This window comes from Perognathus longimembris, chromosome 23, assembly GCF_023159225.1.
Source record: "Perognathus longimembris pacificus isolate PPM17 chromosome 23, ASM2315922v1, whole genome shotgun sequence".
Lineage (NCBI taxonomy): Eukaryota > Metazoa > Chordata > Mammalia > Rodentia > Heteromyidae > Perognathus > Perognathus longimembris.
In genome coordinates, this window is record NC_063183.1 from 7,082,843 (window position 1) to 7,096,861 (window position 14,019).

The 14,019-nt window shown below is 49.2% G+C and overlaps 1 protein-coding gene across 1 annotated transcript; it reads left to right on the top strand.

Moving 5' to 3' along the window:
• Nucleotides 1–1,968: 1,968 nt before the first annotated feature.
• On the top strand, nucleotides 1,969–13,999 carry Kat8 (lysine acetyltransferase 8). Its single transcript, XM_048331928.1, has 11 exons — nucleotides 1,969–2,341; nucleotides 3,804–3,878; nucleotides 3,955–4,130; nucleotides 9,334–9,387; nucleotides 9,482–9,646; nucleotides 10,400–10,489; nucleotides 12,672–12,812; nucleotides 12,908–13,001; nucleotides 13,095–13,245; nucleotides 13,388–13,542; nucleotides 13,850–13,999. The coding sequence occupies exons 1-11, from the start codon at nucleotides 2,131–2,133 to the stop codon at nucleotides 13,912–13,914; spliced, it is 1,377 nt and encodes a 458-aa protein (XP_048187885.1). The 5' UTR covers nucleotides 1,969–2,130; the 3' UTR covers nucleotides 13,915–13,999.
• Nucleotides 14,000–14,019: the final 20 nt, after the last annotated feature.

Here is a 14,019-nt window from a genome sequence, read left to right on the forward strand (position 1 = left end):
CTCAGCACCACATATATAGAAAGTGGCCAGAGGTGGCGCTGTGGCTCAAGTGGCAGAGTGCTAGCCTTGAGCAAAAAGAAGCCAGGAACAGTGCTCAGGCCCTGAGTTCAAGCCCCAGGACTGACAAAAAAAAAAAAAAGCCAGGGGTAGTGCTCAGGCCCTGAGTTCAAGCCCCAGCATTGGCAGGAGAAAAAGAAATAAAATGTAATCTAAGGCTAGGTGCTAATAATAGCTCACCTATAATTCTAGCTACTCAGGAGACTAAGATCTGAGGATCATGGTTCGAAGCCAGCCCAGGCAGGAAGTTCCACAAGACTTATCTCCAATGAACCACCAGAAAACTGGAAGTGGTAGAGCACTATCCTTGAGCAAAAAGTTCAGGGACAGTGCCCAGGCCCTGAGTTCAAGTCCCATGACAGACACCCCTGCCCCCCCCCCCCATAAAAATAAAAAGTAACCCAGGCACAGAGAAGCAACAAAGATACTAACTCAGAAGGCTCTGCATTCAGTCCCTATAGTTCTAGAGAAATAGTTGTACTTGTTTGAAAGAACCACTGGTGGCCTTTATAATCCAGGAAACATAATGAGACTGTTGCAGTGACCTTGTCAGGGGTTTACTAGGCCTAGACTTACCCTTATCTAAGAAGGATATCTAACCTAACTTTACTTGTTAGGTGAAGTATAAATTCTCAAAAGTCATAACACCTTGGGGCTGGGAATATGGCCTAGTGGCAAGACTGCTTGCCTCGTATACATGAGGCCCTGGGTTCGATTCCTCAACACCACATATACAGAAAATGGCCAGAAGTGGCGCTGTAGCTCAAGTGGCAGAGTGCTAGCCTTGAGCAAAAAAGAAGCCAGGGACAGTGCTCAGGCCCTGAGTTCACGGCCTAGGACTGGCCAAAAAAAAAAAAAAAGTCATAACACCTTGGATGATGGGAGGTTTGAAGTATGAGAAGGCATTGCAATTTTGTTTCTTATCTGATTTTTATTTTGAATCCACTTCCTTTTTCTTCTTCTCTTTTTGGTTGGTTGTGGGACTTGAACTCTGGGCCTGGGCACTGTCCCTAAGCTCTTCAGCTCAAGGCTAGTGCTCTATCATTTTGAGCCACAAAGCCACTTCCAATTTTCTGTTGGTTAGAAGTGGTGCTGTGGTTCAAGTGATGAGTGCTAGCCTTGAGCAAAAGCAGCTCCGGGGCAGTGCCCAAGCCCAGAGTTCAAGGTCCAGGACTTCCCCTACCTGCACCTCGCCCCCCACTCCAAAAAAAAAAAAATAGATGTGGATTTTCATCCCTAAACCTAAAGTGCCATCTTGCCAGAAAGCTGATTTAGTAGCAGTTTATATAGGAGATGAGAGATTACAGACCGGCAGGTACCTTCTTCACAGGAACAAGTTTGTGGCCAAAAGACTGCGTATCTATTCCTAATCTCAAGGACGAAGAATGTGTCCTCAGGTCATTCCTGTTAGATGTAGGTCTCTGGTGTGGTTTCCTAATCGTTCACACTGTACAGGCTGAAGGGAGTGGCTATTAACCAGGCTCAGTCATTAAAGAAAACAAAGCAACAAAGACTGTGAACCAGGGTCACGTGGAGTTAGATGGGGAGCTAGGCATGAAATCTGACCTCAATGCTGGTCCTAACAGACAGATGACAGTTTAACTTTGATGAAGTTGGTTCTGTATGGGAGATCATTTTATACACACACATATATAGTGTGATCTTTAACGATTAACGATTCTCACGAATCCACACCTTGAATACCTGGTGCTTATGAACTTGAATCCTCAGTCACTGCCAAGACACTCCTTGGAGCGTCCTTTCCTTAAGCAGGTGTGAGCGATCTGAGATAGGCCGGCTGAGCGGACCGCGGGGGAGTGAGAACTCCTAAGCTATCCCGATGCCCGGCTCCCGCTCCTCACTAGAAAAATCTGCCTCCTCTCCCCCACTTCACTGCACACTCAAGTCTCACCTCTGTCCTAATCCTCCAGCTAGCAGCTGCGCCAAGAGTCGGACCCGTGAACCAATAAACTTCTGCTACGTAACAGACCCTGCCCACCCAGGGGTCAGAGATTCCGCCCCGGAGCTAAAAACCACGAGGCGCCTGGCTCTGACGTCATTTCCGCCACCGCGATGGCGGCACCCGGAGTAGCCGCGGCGGTTGCAGCAGCGACTTCGGGGGTTTTAGGGGACGGCGAACCTGGACCCGGGGAGAATGCAGCGGCCGAAGGCACTGCTCCTTCTCCGGGTCGAGTCTCTCCACCGACTCCGGCACGCGGCGAGCCAGAAGTCACGGTGGAGATCGGAGAGACGTACCTGTGCCGGCGACCCGACAGCACCTGGCGTGAGGGCGGGGTCCGGGGCCTAGGGGCGGGGATTTGGCGGGTGGGGCCTGGGATGCGTCCTCCGGGATGGTTAAGAGTGGTCTGGGCGGGAGGTAGGCGGGTCTTAGGGAAAGAACCCCGCGCTGCGGGTGGGCGGGCGCTGAGAAAACAAATTCTTTGTAAGTACGGAGCGCCCTTCCCCCTCTTTCCCCGGTGTTAGACTTCGTTCCCTTTTCTTGCTCACTCTACTCTCTCACTTGTTTTTGCCTTCTGTCGTCGTGTACGGCACTCACAGAGCGGATCTTCCAAAACACGAGAACAAATTTCCCCTTACGGCCCATTGCCTTCCCTCCTCTTCAAATTAAATCCCATTCATTTCAATGGCAAAGGCTGTTGCTAGAAAGGACATACTAGGCCTTCTGAAGATCATATATGCCCTTCCTTTGGAATCCCTTATCTTCCCTTTCTCCTAGTTACCTAACTCCTATTTAGCTTTTAATTTCATCTTCCTCGTGATTCTGTTTTTTTGTTTGTTTGTTTGGGTGTTTTTCTGTTGTTTTTTTTTTTGGTGCCAATCCTAGGGCTTGAACTCAAGATCTGGGCGCCATTCCTGAACTTTGTTGCTTAAAGCTGGTTCTCTACCACTTGAGCCATAGCTTCACTTCTGGCTTTTTGGTGGTTAATTGGAGATAAGAGTTTCCTGGGCTTTCCTTCCTGGGCTAGCTTTGAACCTTGATCCTTAGATCTCAGCCTTCTGACTACAAGCATGAGCCACTAGCACCCAATCTGATCTCAATACTTTTGACACACACCCCCCCTAGGCAAAGTCATTTGTTCCAGTCTGTAGGTTTCTATAACATTTTTTCATACTTCAGCCATGTCATATATAACATGTTGTAATCTCCTGTTTGTGGGAGCTTGTGGAGGACAAGATCTCTTGTGATTCATTGCTGTGTCCTCAGCATCCAGCAACAACATATTAGTAGTTAGACAAGCAGTGGTTGCCTTATTTATTGAATAGTGTGCTTGTTATTGGGTACTGTGCAGGCATTATCTCACCCTCAGAGATGGACAGTCATTCCTATTTTTTTTTTTGCATATAAGGAAACTGCAGCTCAGCTAAAATAATTTTCTCAGTTACATATAGCAAAGATATGGAGGGCTAGAATTATATATAAACTAAGTCTGTAAATCTAGAGCTAGTTCCAGAAAATTCCAAATGAATGGCTAAACTGAGCACTGAATTTGGAGTCAGAATTGAACTCAGTTCTAAGTATCAGCTCCTATTTTCAAATCTGTGTGTGACTCAAGCCTCGTTTTTTTCTCATCTGCAAAATAGGAATAACAGCTTCAACCTGGCTCATCTCACAGGGCTATCAGTGATTAGGTGGACAGGGATGTGGACAGATGAATCTGGAAAATGCCCCCCCCCCCGGTTCTAACCCTTCCTTTTTGATTATCTTAACCTTTCTTCCTTCACAGATTCAGCAGAAGTGATCCAGTCTCGAGTGAATGACCAGGAGGGACGAGAGGAATTCTATGTACACTATGTAGGCTGTGAGTTCTTTGGGGCTCCTGGGCCTGAGTGGGAGAGGAAGTGGCAAGGCAGCACCCTCATGGCCCATCCTAACAGTTAACAGGCGACTGGACGAGTGGGTAGACAAGAACCGGCTGGCGTTGACCAAAACAGTGAAGGATGCCGTGCAGAAGAACTCAGAGAAGTACCTGAGTGAGCTGGCTGAGCAGCCTGAGCGCAAGATCACTCGTAACCAAAAGCGCAAGCACGATGAGATCAACCATGTGCAGAAGGTCCGGGTCCTACCCCCTCCCCAGGGCCCAGAGGCCCAGCTGTCCCTACCAGGTTTCTTAGGCCTCCTGGGCTGCAGTGCCAAAGCCACAGCAGGCTCCCACTCCTTTTGCTCTTACCTCATGTAACAGGATATCCAGTGTAGTTTATTCTTCATAGGTGAGAAAACTGAGGCTCAAGGATGAAAGAGCTTGGCCACAGACTCATAGCAGGAAATTACACAGCTAGAATTAGAACTCAGGTCTCCTGCTCTAATAGTCTCTTTTATCTTCTAATGGCTGTGTCATATTAAGCCAAACCACTTGCAGTCCAAAGGGAGGGAACAGAATGAATGATATTGGGAATCTGGCTGTTGCCAAACATGCTGAATACTGCACATATATAATGTCATCAAGTCCTCCCTAAGAATCCAGCACCACAGGGATAATTATTTCTTTATGTAAATGAGGAAGTAGGCTCAGAGAAGTTAAGTAATGTGCCCAAGGTCACACAGCTAGTAAAAAGGTGGGCTGGTATTAGAATAATTATGCCAAACATTACTGGTCTGTGAGCCAAAGTATTAGGCTAAATATTTCAGTATATGATCTCACTGATGTTTCATGGTAGCCCTGTGAGGTAAGCATTGTTATTATTTCCCATTTGCAGGGGAGGCACAGATAGGTGTAGAAACCCAGCCAGGAATTAAACCTGCCATCTAGATTGTCCTAATTCAGAGTGGGCCCTGAATTATGATTTTGATAACATTCAAGCATCTATCTCCAAAAACAGTTTTTGTTTCTGTTTTTTTTTTTGTTTTATTTTTGGCTTTTTGCTAATCCCAGGGCTTGAACTCAGGCCTGAGCACTGTCCCCAGCTTCTTTTTGCTCAAGGCTAGCACTCTACCTCTTGAGCCACAGCACCACTTCCAGCTTTTTCTGTGTATGTGGTACTGAGGAATCGAACCCAGGGCTTCATGCATGCTAGGCAAGCACTGTACAACTGAGCCACATTCCCAGCTCCAGTTTTAGATTTTTTTTTTTTTTTGGCCAGTCCTGGGGCTTGGACTCAGGGCCTGAGCACTGTCCCTGGCTTCTTTTTGCTCAAGGCTAGCACTCTGCCACTTGAGCCACAGCGCCACTTCTGGCCATTTTCTGTATATGTGGTGCTGGGGAATTGAACCCAGGGCCTCATATATACGAGGCAAGCACTCTTGCCACTAGGCCATATCCCCAGCCCCCAGTTTTAGTGTTTTTTTTTTTGTTTTTTGCCAGTCCTGGACCTTGGACTCAGGGCCTGAGCACTGTCCCTGGCTTCTTCCCGCTCAAGGCTAGCACTCTGCCACTTGAGCCACAGCGCCGCTTCTGGCCGTTTTCTGTATATGTGGTGCTGGGGAATCGAACCTAGGGCCTCGTGTATCCGAGGCAGGCACTCTTGCCACTAGGCCATATCCCCAGCCCCCCAGTTTTAGTTTTTAAGATAGGGTCTCACTGTGTTGCCCAAGCTGGCTTTGAACTCAAAATCTTTCTGTTAGCCTCCCAGTGCTAGGATTACAGGCATGTGCTATACTACAGCTGGCTACCTTTCACCAAGTTAGACTACCCCTAGGAGGCACTTTTGTTCCGAGCTTCTGTTCTTGGATTTCTTTTCTTTCCTTTCCTTTTTTTTTTTTTTTTTTTTTTGGTGCTGGTCTTGGGGTTCAAGCTCAGTGACTGTGCTCTGTCCCTGACCTTTTTTTTTTCCCCCCCTCAAAGCTAGTGCTCTGCCACTTTAGCCACAGCTTTACTTCTGGCTTTTTTGGTAGTTTGGTAGGGATCTGTCCCGACTATCAGGAAAGATCCTAAGATGTAAGATCCTGAGATCTCAGCCTCTTGAGTAGCTAGGATTTACGGGTGTGAGCCACTGGTGCCTGTCCCTTGATTGCTAAAATGAGGCACACAAAGCTGACAGGATTTGGCAGACTGCAAAGGCATCAACTGGTCATTAGATTTTGAAGTGGAAGTTGGGTCTTTTTGAGCCCTCAGTGTGTGCTGTGTTGCAGTGTTCCTTGTACTGGAGAGCACTGCCCATGAGCAGGTTATAAAGTTAATTCAGTGATGTGTCTAACAGTTTTGTTGTTGTTGTTGTTATTGGTTTTCTGTTTGGTCAGTTGTGAGGCTTAAACTCAGGACCTGGGCGCTGCCCCTGAGCCTCTTTATGCTCTACCACTTGAGCCACAGTTTTTGAATGGTTAATTGGAGATAAAAGTCTCATGGGGACTTTCAGCCCAGGCCCCGCTTTGAGCCATCATCCTCAGATCTCTTCCTCCTGAGTAGCTAGGAGTACAGGCATGAGCCACCAGCGCCTGACTAATATTTAAATTTTTTTTTTTGGCCAGTCCTGGGGCTTGGACTCTGGGCCTGAGCACTGTCCCTGTCTTCTTTTTGCTCAAGGCTAGCACTCTGCCACTTGAGCCACAGCACCACTTCAGGCCATTTTCTGTATATGTGGTGCTGGGGAATTGAACCCAGGGCCTCATGTATACGGGGCAAGCACTCTTGCCACTAGGCCATATCCCCAGCCCCTAATATTTAAATTTTTAAAAAGGAAATAATTTAAGATTAAAAAGAATAAGTGTATTGCACTTTCTTAAGGGTAAGTATTGTTTTGAGAGGATTTTATTTGACACACATACACTTACAGAGATGTGTACAGACATCAGCAGGTTTACAGTGCCAGCTGTGTTGCTTCTGTGGATATGGTAAGGAACAAAAATATCTGAAGTACTATAATCTAGCAAAAGCCCTCCCAGCCTATGGCAGCGCTGTCCCATTTAATGCCTTAATGGAAATGTTCTTGAGCTCTGATATCCATGACAGGACCACTGTAGCCACATTTGGCTATGGAGTACTTGAAATATGTTTAGTGTGACCTAAAATTTTGTTGAAAGTCTCCATGAGCTTGAATTTAAGGACCTGCATGTGATTAGTAGTGGCCCCTCTGCTGGACAGATCAAAGGTACTGTTCCCAGGTTTGCACAAAGATGCACCTCTACGCTCGCAGTCAGCAGTATAGATGGTAATGGACCAATCTGTGGTGATAGAACTCATAAAACAACCAGTAAGTTTCTTCAGAGTTTAATTCATGTTGAATTTTAAATAAAGTGCAGCCTTTAAGACAAATAGTGTTTTGTAGTTCTTTAATAAAAGGGCACTATGCTGTGGTACAGTGATTGTACTTAAAATTAGATGAACTAGGGGCTTGTATGCAATTCTGCTGAATACCAGTTCTGTGACCTTGGGCAAGTGACTTTGCCTCTTTGTGCCTCAGTTTCCTCTTTTGTTATACTGGCAGTAATAAGCACTCTTGTTTCCAAGACTCATTGTGAGGGCTAAATGAAGTAATGTCTGTGGAGTGCTTGACATTTGGAATAAATGGCAGCTGGCTAGTCCCTAAGGGCAAGTGACCTCATCTCTCTGCCTGTTACTACTCCATAAAATTGAAATAAGAATGTTCTCGCAGAGGCCATACGGCAGACTGCTTTGGGGGGGGGGGTGTTCTGGGTAAAACATGGCTCCATTCTTGACTCCAAGGCATGTACTCCAGTGTATGCTCTATGCTTTTGTGGCTCTCCATCAGTGGTGTAGCGGTGTCTGGCTGTGCTGTGAGTGTGACACATGACCTTTCATTTGCTCTCAGAGAACTTGGAAAGTGAAAGAACTGCGCTACAGGATCTTGTGTTGACCACTCCTGATGTGGGAAGGTGGGAGGGTTTTGCTAGATGGAACAATCTGGTCAGACTTCCTGGAGAGGTTGGGAAGGACTTTCGGGCATTGTAGGGCAGGAACGAGCACAATAAAAAACAATTACATGTCCTGCCTCACAATGCTCTGCTGTGTCATGGATGCACCTAACCCAGACTTGATGCCAGGGCAGGAAAGCACTTTCCAGCAATGTGAGAGGTGGAAGGAACGGCATGTGCAAAAGCAAAGCCCAGCAGAAGTGCTGGTATCTGTTGTTGAGGGGCTGTGACAAGGCCAGGAGTCTAAGGAGACCTAAGCAGCCATGTAGACCTGAAGTCCTGGTAGGATGGGTCAGGGAAGACTTGCAGAGAGGAACTGGTCCCATTGATTTCAAGGAGGTGACAGTCCACAGCCACTCCATAGGGTATGGCCACTAACTGGATGCCAGGCCAAGCAGAGGTCTTAACAGCCCAGTCATCAGTCCTAGGCAGTTGGTTGGGCTGAGAGGTGGTGTCTCCAGTGTGAGGAAACAGGAGGACCGGGGGAACATGCAAGACTTTTCTGGACACTTAGCATCTGAGGTCCTATGGGAAGGGACTCTGGGAGCAATCCTACAACAGGTTGCTGCTCAGATCTGGAACCTGAGATGGAGGTCTAAGCACATTGAGGGGTCAAGAACAGTTCTTACTCTGGACATGGAATTGAGATCATCCATCTGAGTCTTACCACAACTTGGTCATAGACACACTGCCAGTTGTATAGCTGAAGCTGTTGTCAGCTCAAGGACTGGAACCAGGCCTGATGCTGTCTACATTTGTGTTTCAGGGCTGTCTGGATGTGTATGTAGGTAGGCAGACTGGAGAGGAGCTTGTATCAGCCAGCTTAAAACCAAGTAAATTAGACAGGTGCCAGTGGCTCCTAGCTACTCAGGAGACCAAGGATTGTGGTTCAGAGCCAGCCAGGGCAGTAAGTGTATGATACTCTTACCTCCAGTTAACCACCAAAAACAAAACAAAACCCAGAAGTGGAACTGTGGCTCCAGTGGTAGAATGCTAGCTTAGCAAAAGAGCTCTGGGACAGTGCCAGGGTTCTCAGTTCAAACCCCAGGACTGGCATCCCCCTACCCCAAAAGGGGGGGGGGAAGGAAACGACAAGTAAAACATTTGATTGGGTGTTTGTTTGTTTGTTTAGCTTTTCTTTGGTCTTTTTTGGTACTGGGTATCGAACCCAGGATGTGGCACTTGCTAGGCAAGCGCTTTGCCACTGAGCTACATCCCAGCCCAGTAAAACAGATTTGATACACACACACACACACACACACACACACACACACACACACACACACACACACACACAACTAAAACAAATTGGCTATTTGGATGGTTATTACGGTCACTTAGGAAATGAGGTCTGAAAAGGGTAGGGAAGCAGTGTAGTTCTGGAACAAGGGAGGGACAGCCTGGCCGCCATGTTTACTCATTTCTATCCACTTCTCTTTCCTTTCTAGACTTATGCAGAGATGGACCCCACAACAGCAGCTTTGGAGAAGGAGCATGAGGCGGTAAGCAAGGATAGAGCTCCCAACTGGGTACTCCTTCCTCCTCCCTTACCCTCGCCAAGCCCTGCACTGCCCCCCACCTCCCCCCTGTCTGCAGATCACCAAGGTGAAGTATGTGGACAAGATTCATATTGGGAACTATGAGATCGATGCCTGGTATTTCTCGCCGTTCCCTGAGGACTACGGGAAACAGCCGAAGCTGTGGCTCTGCGAGTACTGCCTGAAGTACATGAAGTACGAGAAAAGCTACCGCTTCCACCTGGTAAGGCCTGGGCCCAGCTGGGCAGAGACAGGCACAGAGGCTGAGGGTAGCCTAGCTGTTAGCACCAGGGCAGATACACATGCCCAGCGTTGCCCAAGGTTCAAGAGGCATGCATTTCAGGGTGATCTTGGCTGATTCCCTGCCTCTCTCCATACCTCAGTTTCCTTTTTATGGAGTAGGGACTGCAGTCTCTCAGGTTCCTTGCCCTTTAAGCAAGTCCAGCAAAAGAAAAGCTCTGGGAAGTGGACATGGTGGGAAGGACTCTTATCTGGCTGCCAAGGATAGGGTGCTTCTTGCTTATTACTAGCACATGAGGTGTTTCTCTAAATGTGGACTCAGAGGCAAATGTATGTGGTTTAAGAAAACCAGGTGCTGCTGGCTCAGGAGCTACTCGGGAGGCTGAGATCTGAGGGTCATGATTCAAAGCCACCCCCAGCAGGAAAGTGCATGAGACTCTTTATCTCCCATTAACTACCCCCAAAAAAAGCCAGAATTGGAGCTGTGGCTAAAGTGGTAGAGTATTTGCCTTAAGCAAAAGAGCTCAGGTCCTAAGTTCATGTTCTCTAGAGCTAGGTCAACAGAGAGTTGAGAACAGGTGTGATGCCCAAGCAAATTATCTGCCTCTCTGTGCCAGGCTTGGAATGAGATCCTGTTTTCCAGATGAAAAGAGCAAGGAAGACTACTCAACATAGGTGGGAGTTGAGCACAGAGAACTGCAGGGTCCTGAACCTATTCTTTCTCCCCCATCCCCAGGGCCAGTGTCAGTGGCGGCAGCCCCCAGGAAAGGAGATCTATCGCAAGAGCAACATCTCTGTGTACGAGGTAGATGGCAAAGACCATAAGGTGAGCTAGGGGCCTGGTGCTGTAGGGTTCTGGCTGGCTGGCCCTGCCACCCTCTGCCAGTGTCCAGCCCCAGGTGTGCTTCCGGGGGAACTACTTGCGGTGGGAGCAGAGGGAACTTGTGGGCCTGTGCTGTCAGTCCCAGGCTCCTTTGTCCCCAAGGACTTCTCTTCTGGGTGGGGTAGTTCATGTGTGAGTTGTTCCCAAACTCCGAATGGTAGCTGTCTTGCCCGAGACTGCCCTGGGATGGCTTTCTCTTTCTGGGGGAAGGTGTTTGGTATACCTGGGAGGGAGCTGCTCTGTGTCTGTGGCTCTGGCTGGCTGAGTTCCTTGTTCTGGCCAAGCGACTCTGGTGGGGTGGGGAGAGGCCTGGTCAGTCTGTGCAGACCTCACCCTCTGGCTCAGTGGAAAGAGGTGCTAAGGGCAGGCCTTGGGGGCAGCCCCTGCTTCATGTTGCCCTATCCCTCGGGGGCTGACCTCAGACAAGCTCGTTTACTTTGATCTGTTCCTGTTTCCTCATCCCTAATATAGGAGTCATAATGATTTACCTAGTCTGTTTGTTGGTAGAAAAAAAATGAGACTGCAGGTATGTAGAAGGTCACACTTGGGTAGCCCCTGGAAAGTAGGTGGTGCTTAGAAAGTGTGGACTTTGGTGGTGGTGACCTGGGCCACCAGGCTTCCTTATGCCAGGGGAATCCCCACTCCCATCCTGGCACTCTGCCTCCCTGAGCACCTACTGATGCTGAAAGAAAGGACTCCCACTGGCCAGGTGGGTGCCTGACAGCATCCAGGGAACACTGCCCCAGCTTCCTGCTCCGCCCATGGTCAGTGAGGCAGCAGTTGCGGAGACTGTCAGCAGCCACCAGCTTCATGCCTAGCCTTGTGCTAGGTGCTGGCACCCAGCTATGAGCGAGGCGGAGGTCACATGCCAGCCAAAATTCTTTCCCTGGCACTCATCAGTCATGGAACCTTCAGGTAGCTAGCTGCTCACCTCTTCTGAGCCTCAGTTTCCTGTTTTGAATCATGAGTTCATGTCTAGAGGTTGAACTAGAAGCCAGGTGCCAGTGGCTCAACCTGTAACTCTAGTGATTCAGGAGGCTGAGATCTGACTGAAGATGGCAGTTTGAAGCCTGCCCAGGCAAGGAGTTCTGTGAGACTCTTGTATCCCATTAACCACCAGTCAGAAAAGGAGCTGTGCGGGGCTGGGGATATGGCCTAGTGGCAAGAGTGCTTGCCTCTTATACATGAGGCCCTGGGTTCAATTCCCCAGCACCACATATACAGAAAACGGTCAGAAGTGTTGCTGTGGCTCAAGTGGCAGAGTGCTAGCCTTGAACAAAAAGAAGCCAGGGACAGTGCTCAGGCCCTGAGTCCAAGCCCCAGGACTGGCCAAAAACAACAAAAAAAAAAAACCCACAAGGATTAGCACTCATGCCAAGTTCAAGCCTCAGTATTAGCACGCATGCATGCACGCACGCATGCACACAGATTGAATTGGATTGTACACACGAAACACCTAGCCTGTACTTTGCCCTCATAAGGGGCAGCCATTTAGCCAGGTACTAGTGGCTCATACCTAAAATCCTGCCTACTCAGGAGACTGAGACCTGAGGATCACAGTTCAGAGCCAGCCTGGACAGGAAAGGCCATGAGAGACTCTCATCTCCAATTAACCACCAGAAAACTGGAAGTAGCACTGTGGCTCAAAGTACTAGAGCACTAGCCTTGAGCAAAAGAACTCAGGGACAGTGCTCAGGCCCAGAGTTCAAGCCCCATGACTGACAAAAAGAAGGTGTATGTGGGGCTGGGAATATGGCCTAGTGGCAAGAGTGCTTGCCTCGTATACATGAAGCCCGGGGTTCGATTCCCCAGCACCACATATATAGAAAATGGCCAGAAGTGGTGCTCTGGCTCAAATGACAGAGTGCTAGCCTTGAGCAAAAAGAAGCCAAGGACAGTGCTCAGGCCCTGATTTGAAGGCCCAAGACTGCCCCCCCCCCAAAAAAAAAGGTGTATGTGTGTCAGGGGGCAGGGGGGCAGCCATGATTAGCCTGGCTCGTCCATGACTTTACAGAGTGCTATTAGCTCTGATGTTCAGACTCCTCACCCATCAGCTGCTCCTGCTCCGCTGGATGCAGGCAGCATTCTGCCTGCTGACCTCCCTTCCCACCTTCCCCATCCTCAGATCTACTGTCAGAACCTGTGTCTGCTGGCCAAGCTTTTCCTCGACCACAAGACATTGTACTTTGACGTGGAGCCTTTTGTCTTTTACATCTTGACTGAAGTGGACAGGCAAGGGGCCCACATCGTTGGCTACTTCTCCAAGGTACTGGATGTGGAAGCCCAGGTTGAGGGGAGGGAGGGGGAGTCAAGTTGAGCCCCCTCCCCCCAATAAAGGTCCTGAGCACCCACCCCCTGCAGGAGAAGGAGTCCCCAGATGGAAACAACGTGGCTTGCATCCTGACCCTGCCCCCTTACCAGCGCCGTGGCTACGGGAAGTTTCTCATTGCTTTCAGTGAGTGCTTCTTGGCCTGTCTAAGGGGGAACAGCTGTGGTGCTGGGTTTGGGGGTAGTGGGTTCCTCAGGACTCCTTGCTCATTCCTGCCAGGCTATGAGCTCTCCAAGCTGGAGAGCACAGTAGGCTCCCCAGAGAAGCCACTGTCTGACCTGGGCAAGCTCAGCTACCGCAGCTACTGGTCCTGGGTCCTGCTGGAGATCCTGCGAGACTTCCGTGGCACATTGTCCATTAAAGACCTCAGGTGAGGGCCCTGGTTCTAATCGTGCCTGAGAACCTGATAAGAGCCATGCAGGAGCCCTCTGGCACAGGGCTAAAATGGGCCATGGATTCCGCCGCTTTGGCCTGTTTGCTCTCACCACTATCTGCTCTAATCCTTCCTACAGCCAAATGACCAGCATCACCCAGAATGACATCATCAGTACCCTGCAGTCCCTCAATATGGTCAAGTACTGGAAGGGCCAGCACGTGATATGTGTCACCCCCAAGCTGGTAGAGGAGCACCTGAAAAGTGCCCAGTATAAGAAACCACCCATTACAGGTGGGTGTGTGGGGAGCCTGTGTGTGTGTGTGAGAGAGAGAGAGAGAGAGAGAGATCCACGTGTGTGCCATGGGGGGGAGGGGGTAAGTGTAATGGCTAGCAGCCAAATCTCTGTTTTTGGGTCCCGTGATTCCAAACCAGTCTGACCAGCTCCCAGGACTGAAGCCTAGGGCAGGCTACTCATTCCTGGACTTCCCTGCCCCCTCCCCTGCCCTTGTGTTCTCACCTGGAGGAGGTGAAACCCAGCCTGAGAACAGCAGGTGTGTGTAGGCCTGGGCGGGACTGCTCAAAGCTCTTCTCCCTACAGTGGACTCTGTCTGCCTCAAATGGGCTCCGCCCAAGCACAAGCAAGTCAAACTCTCCAAGAAGTGAGCATGAGGCCCTGGCTGCTGCCCTGCCCTGTAAATAATGTACAGACCTGTTTCTTCATTTTTTAATAAAGCAAATTCTGCTGGTGGCTCTGGACTTCCTGAGTGG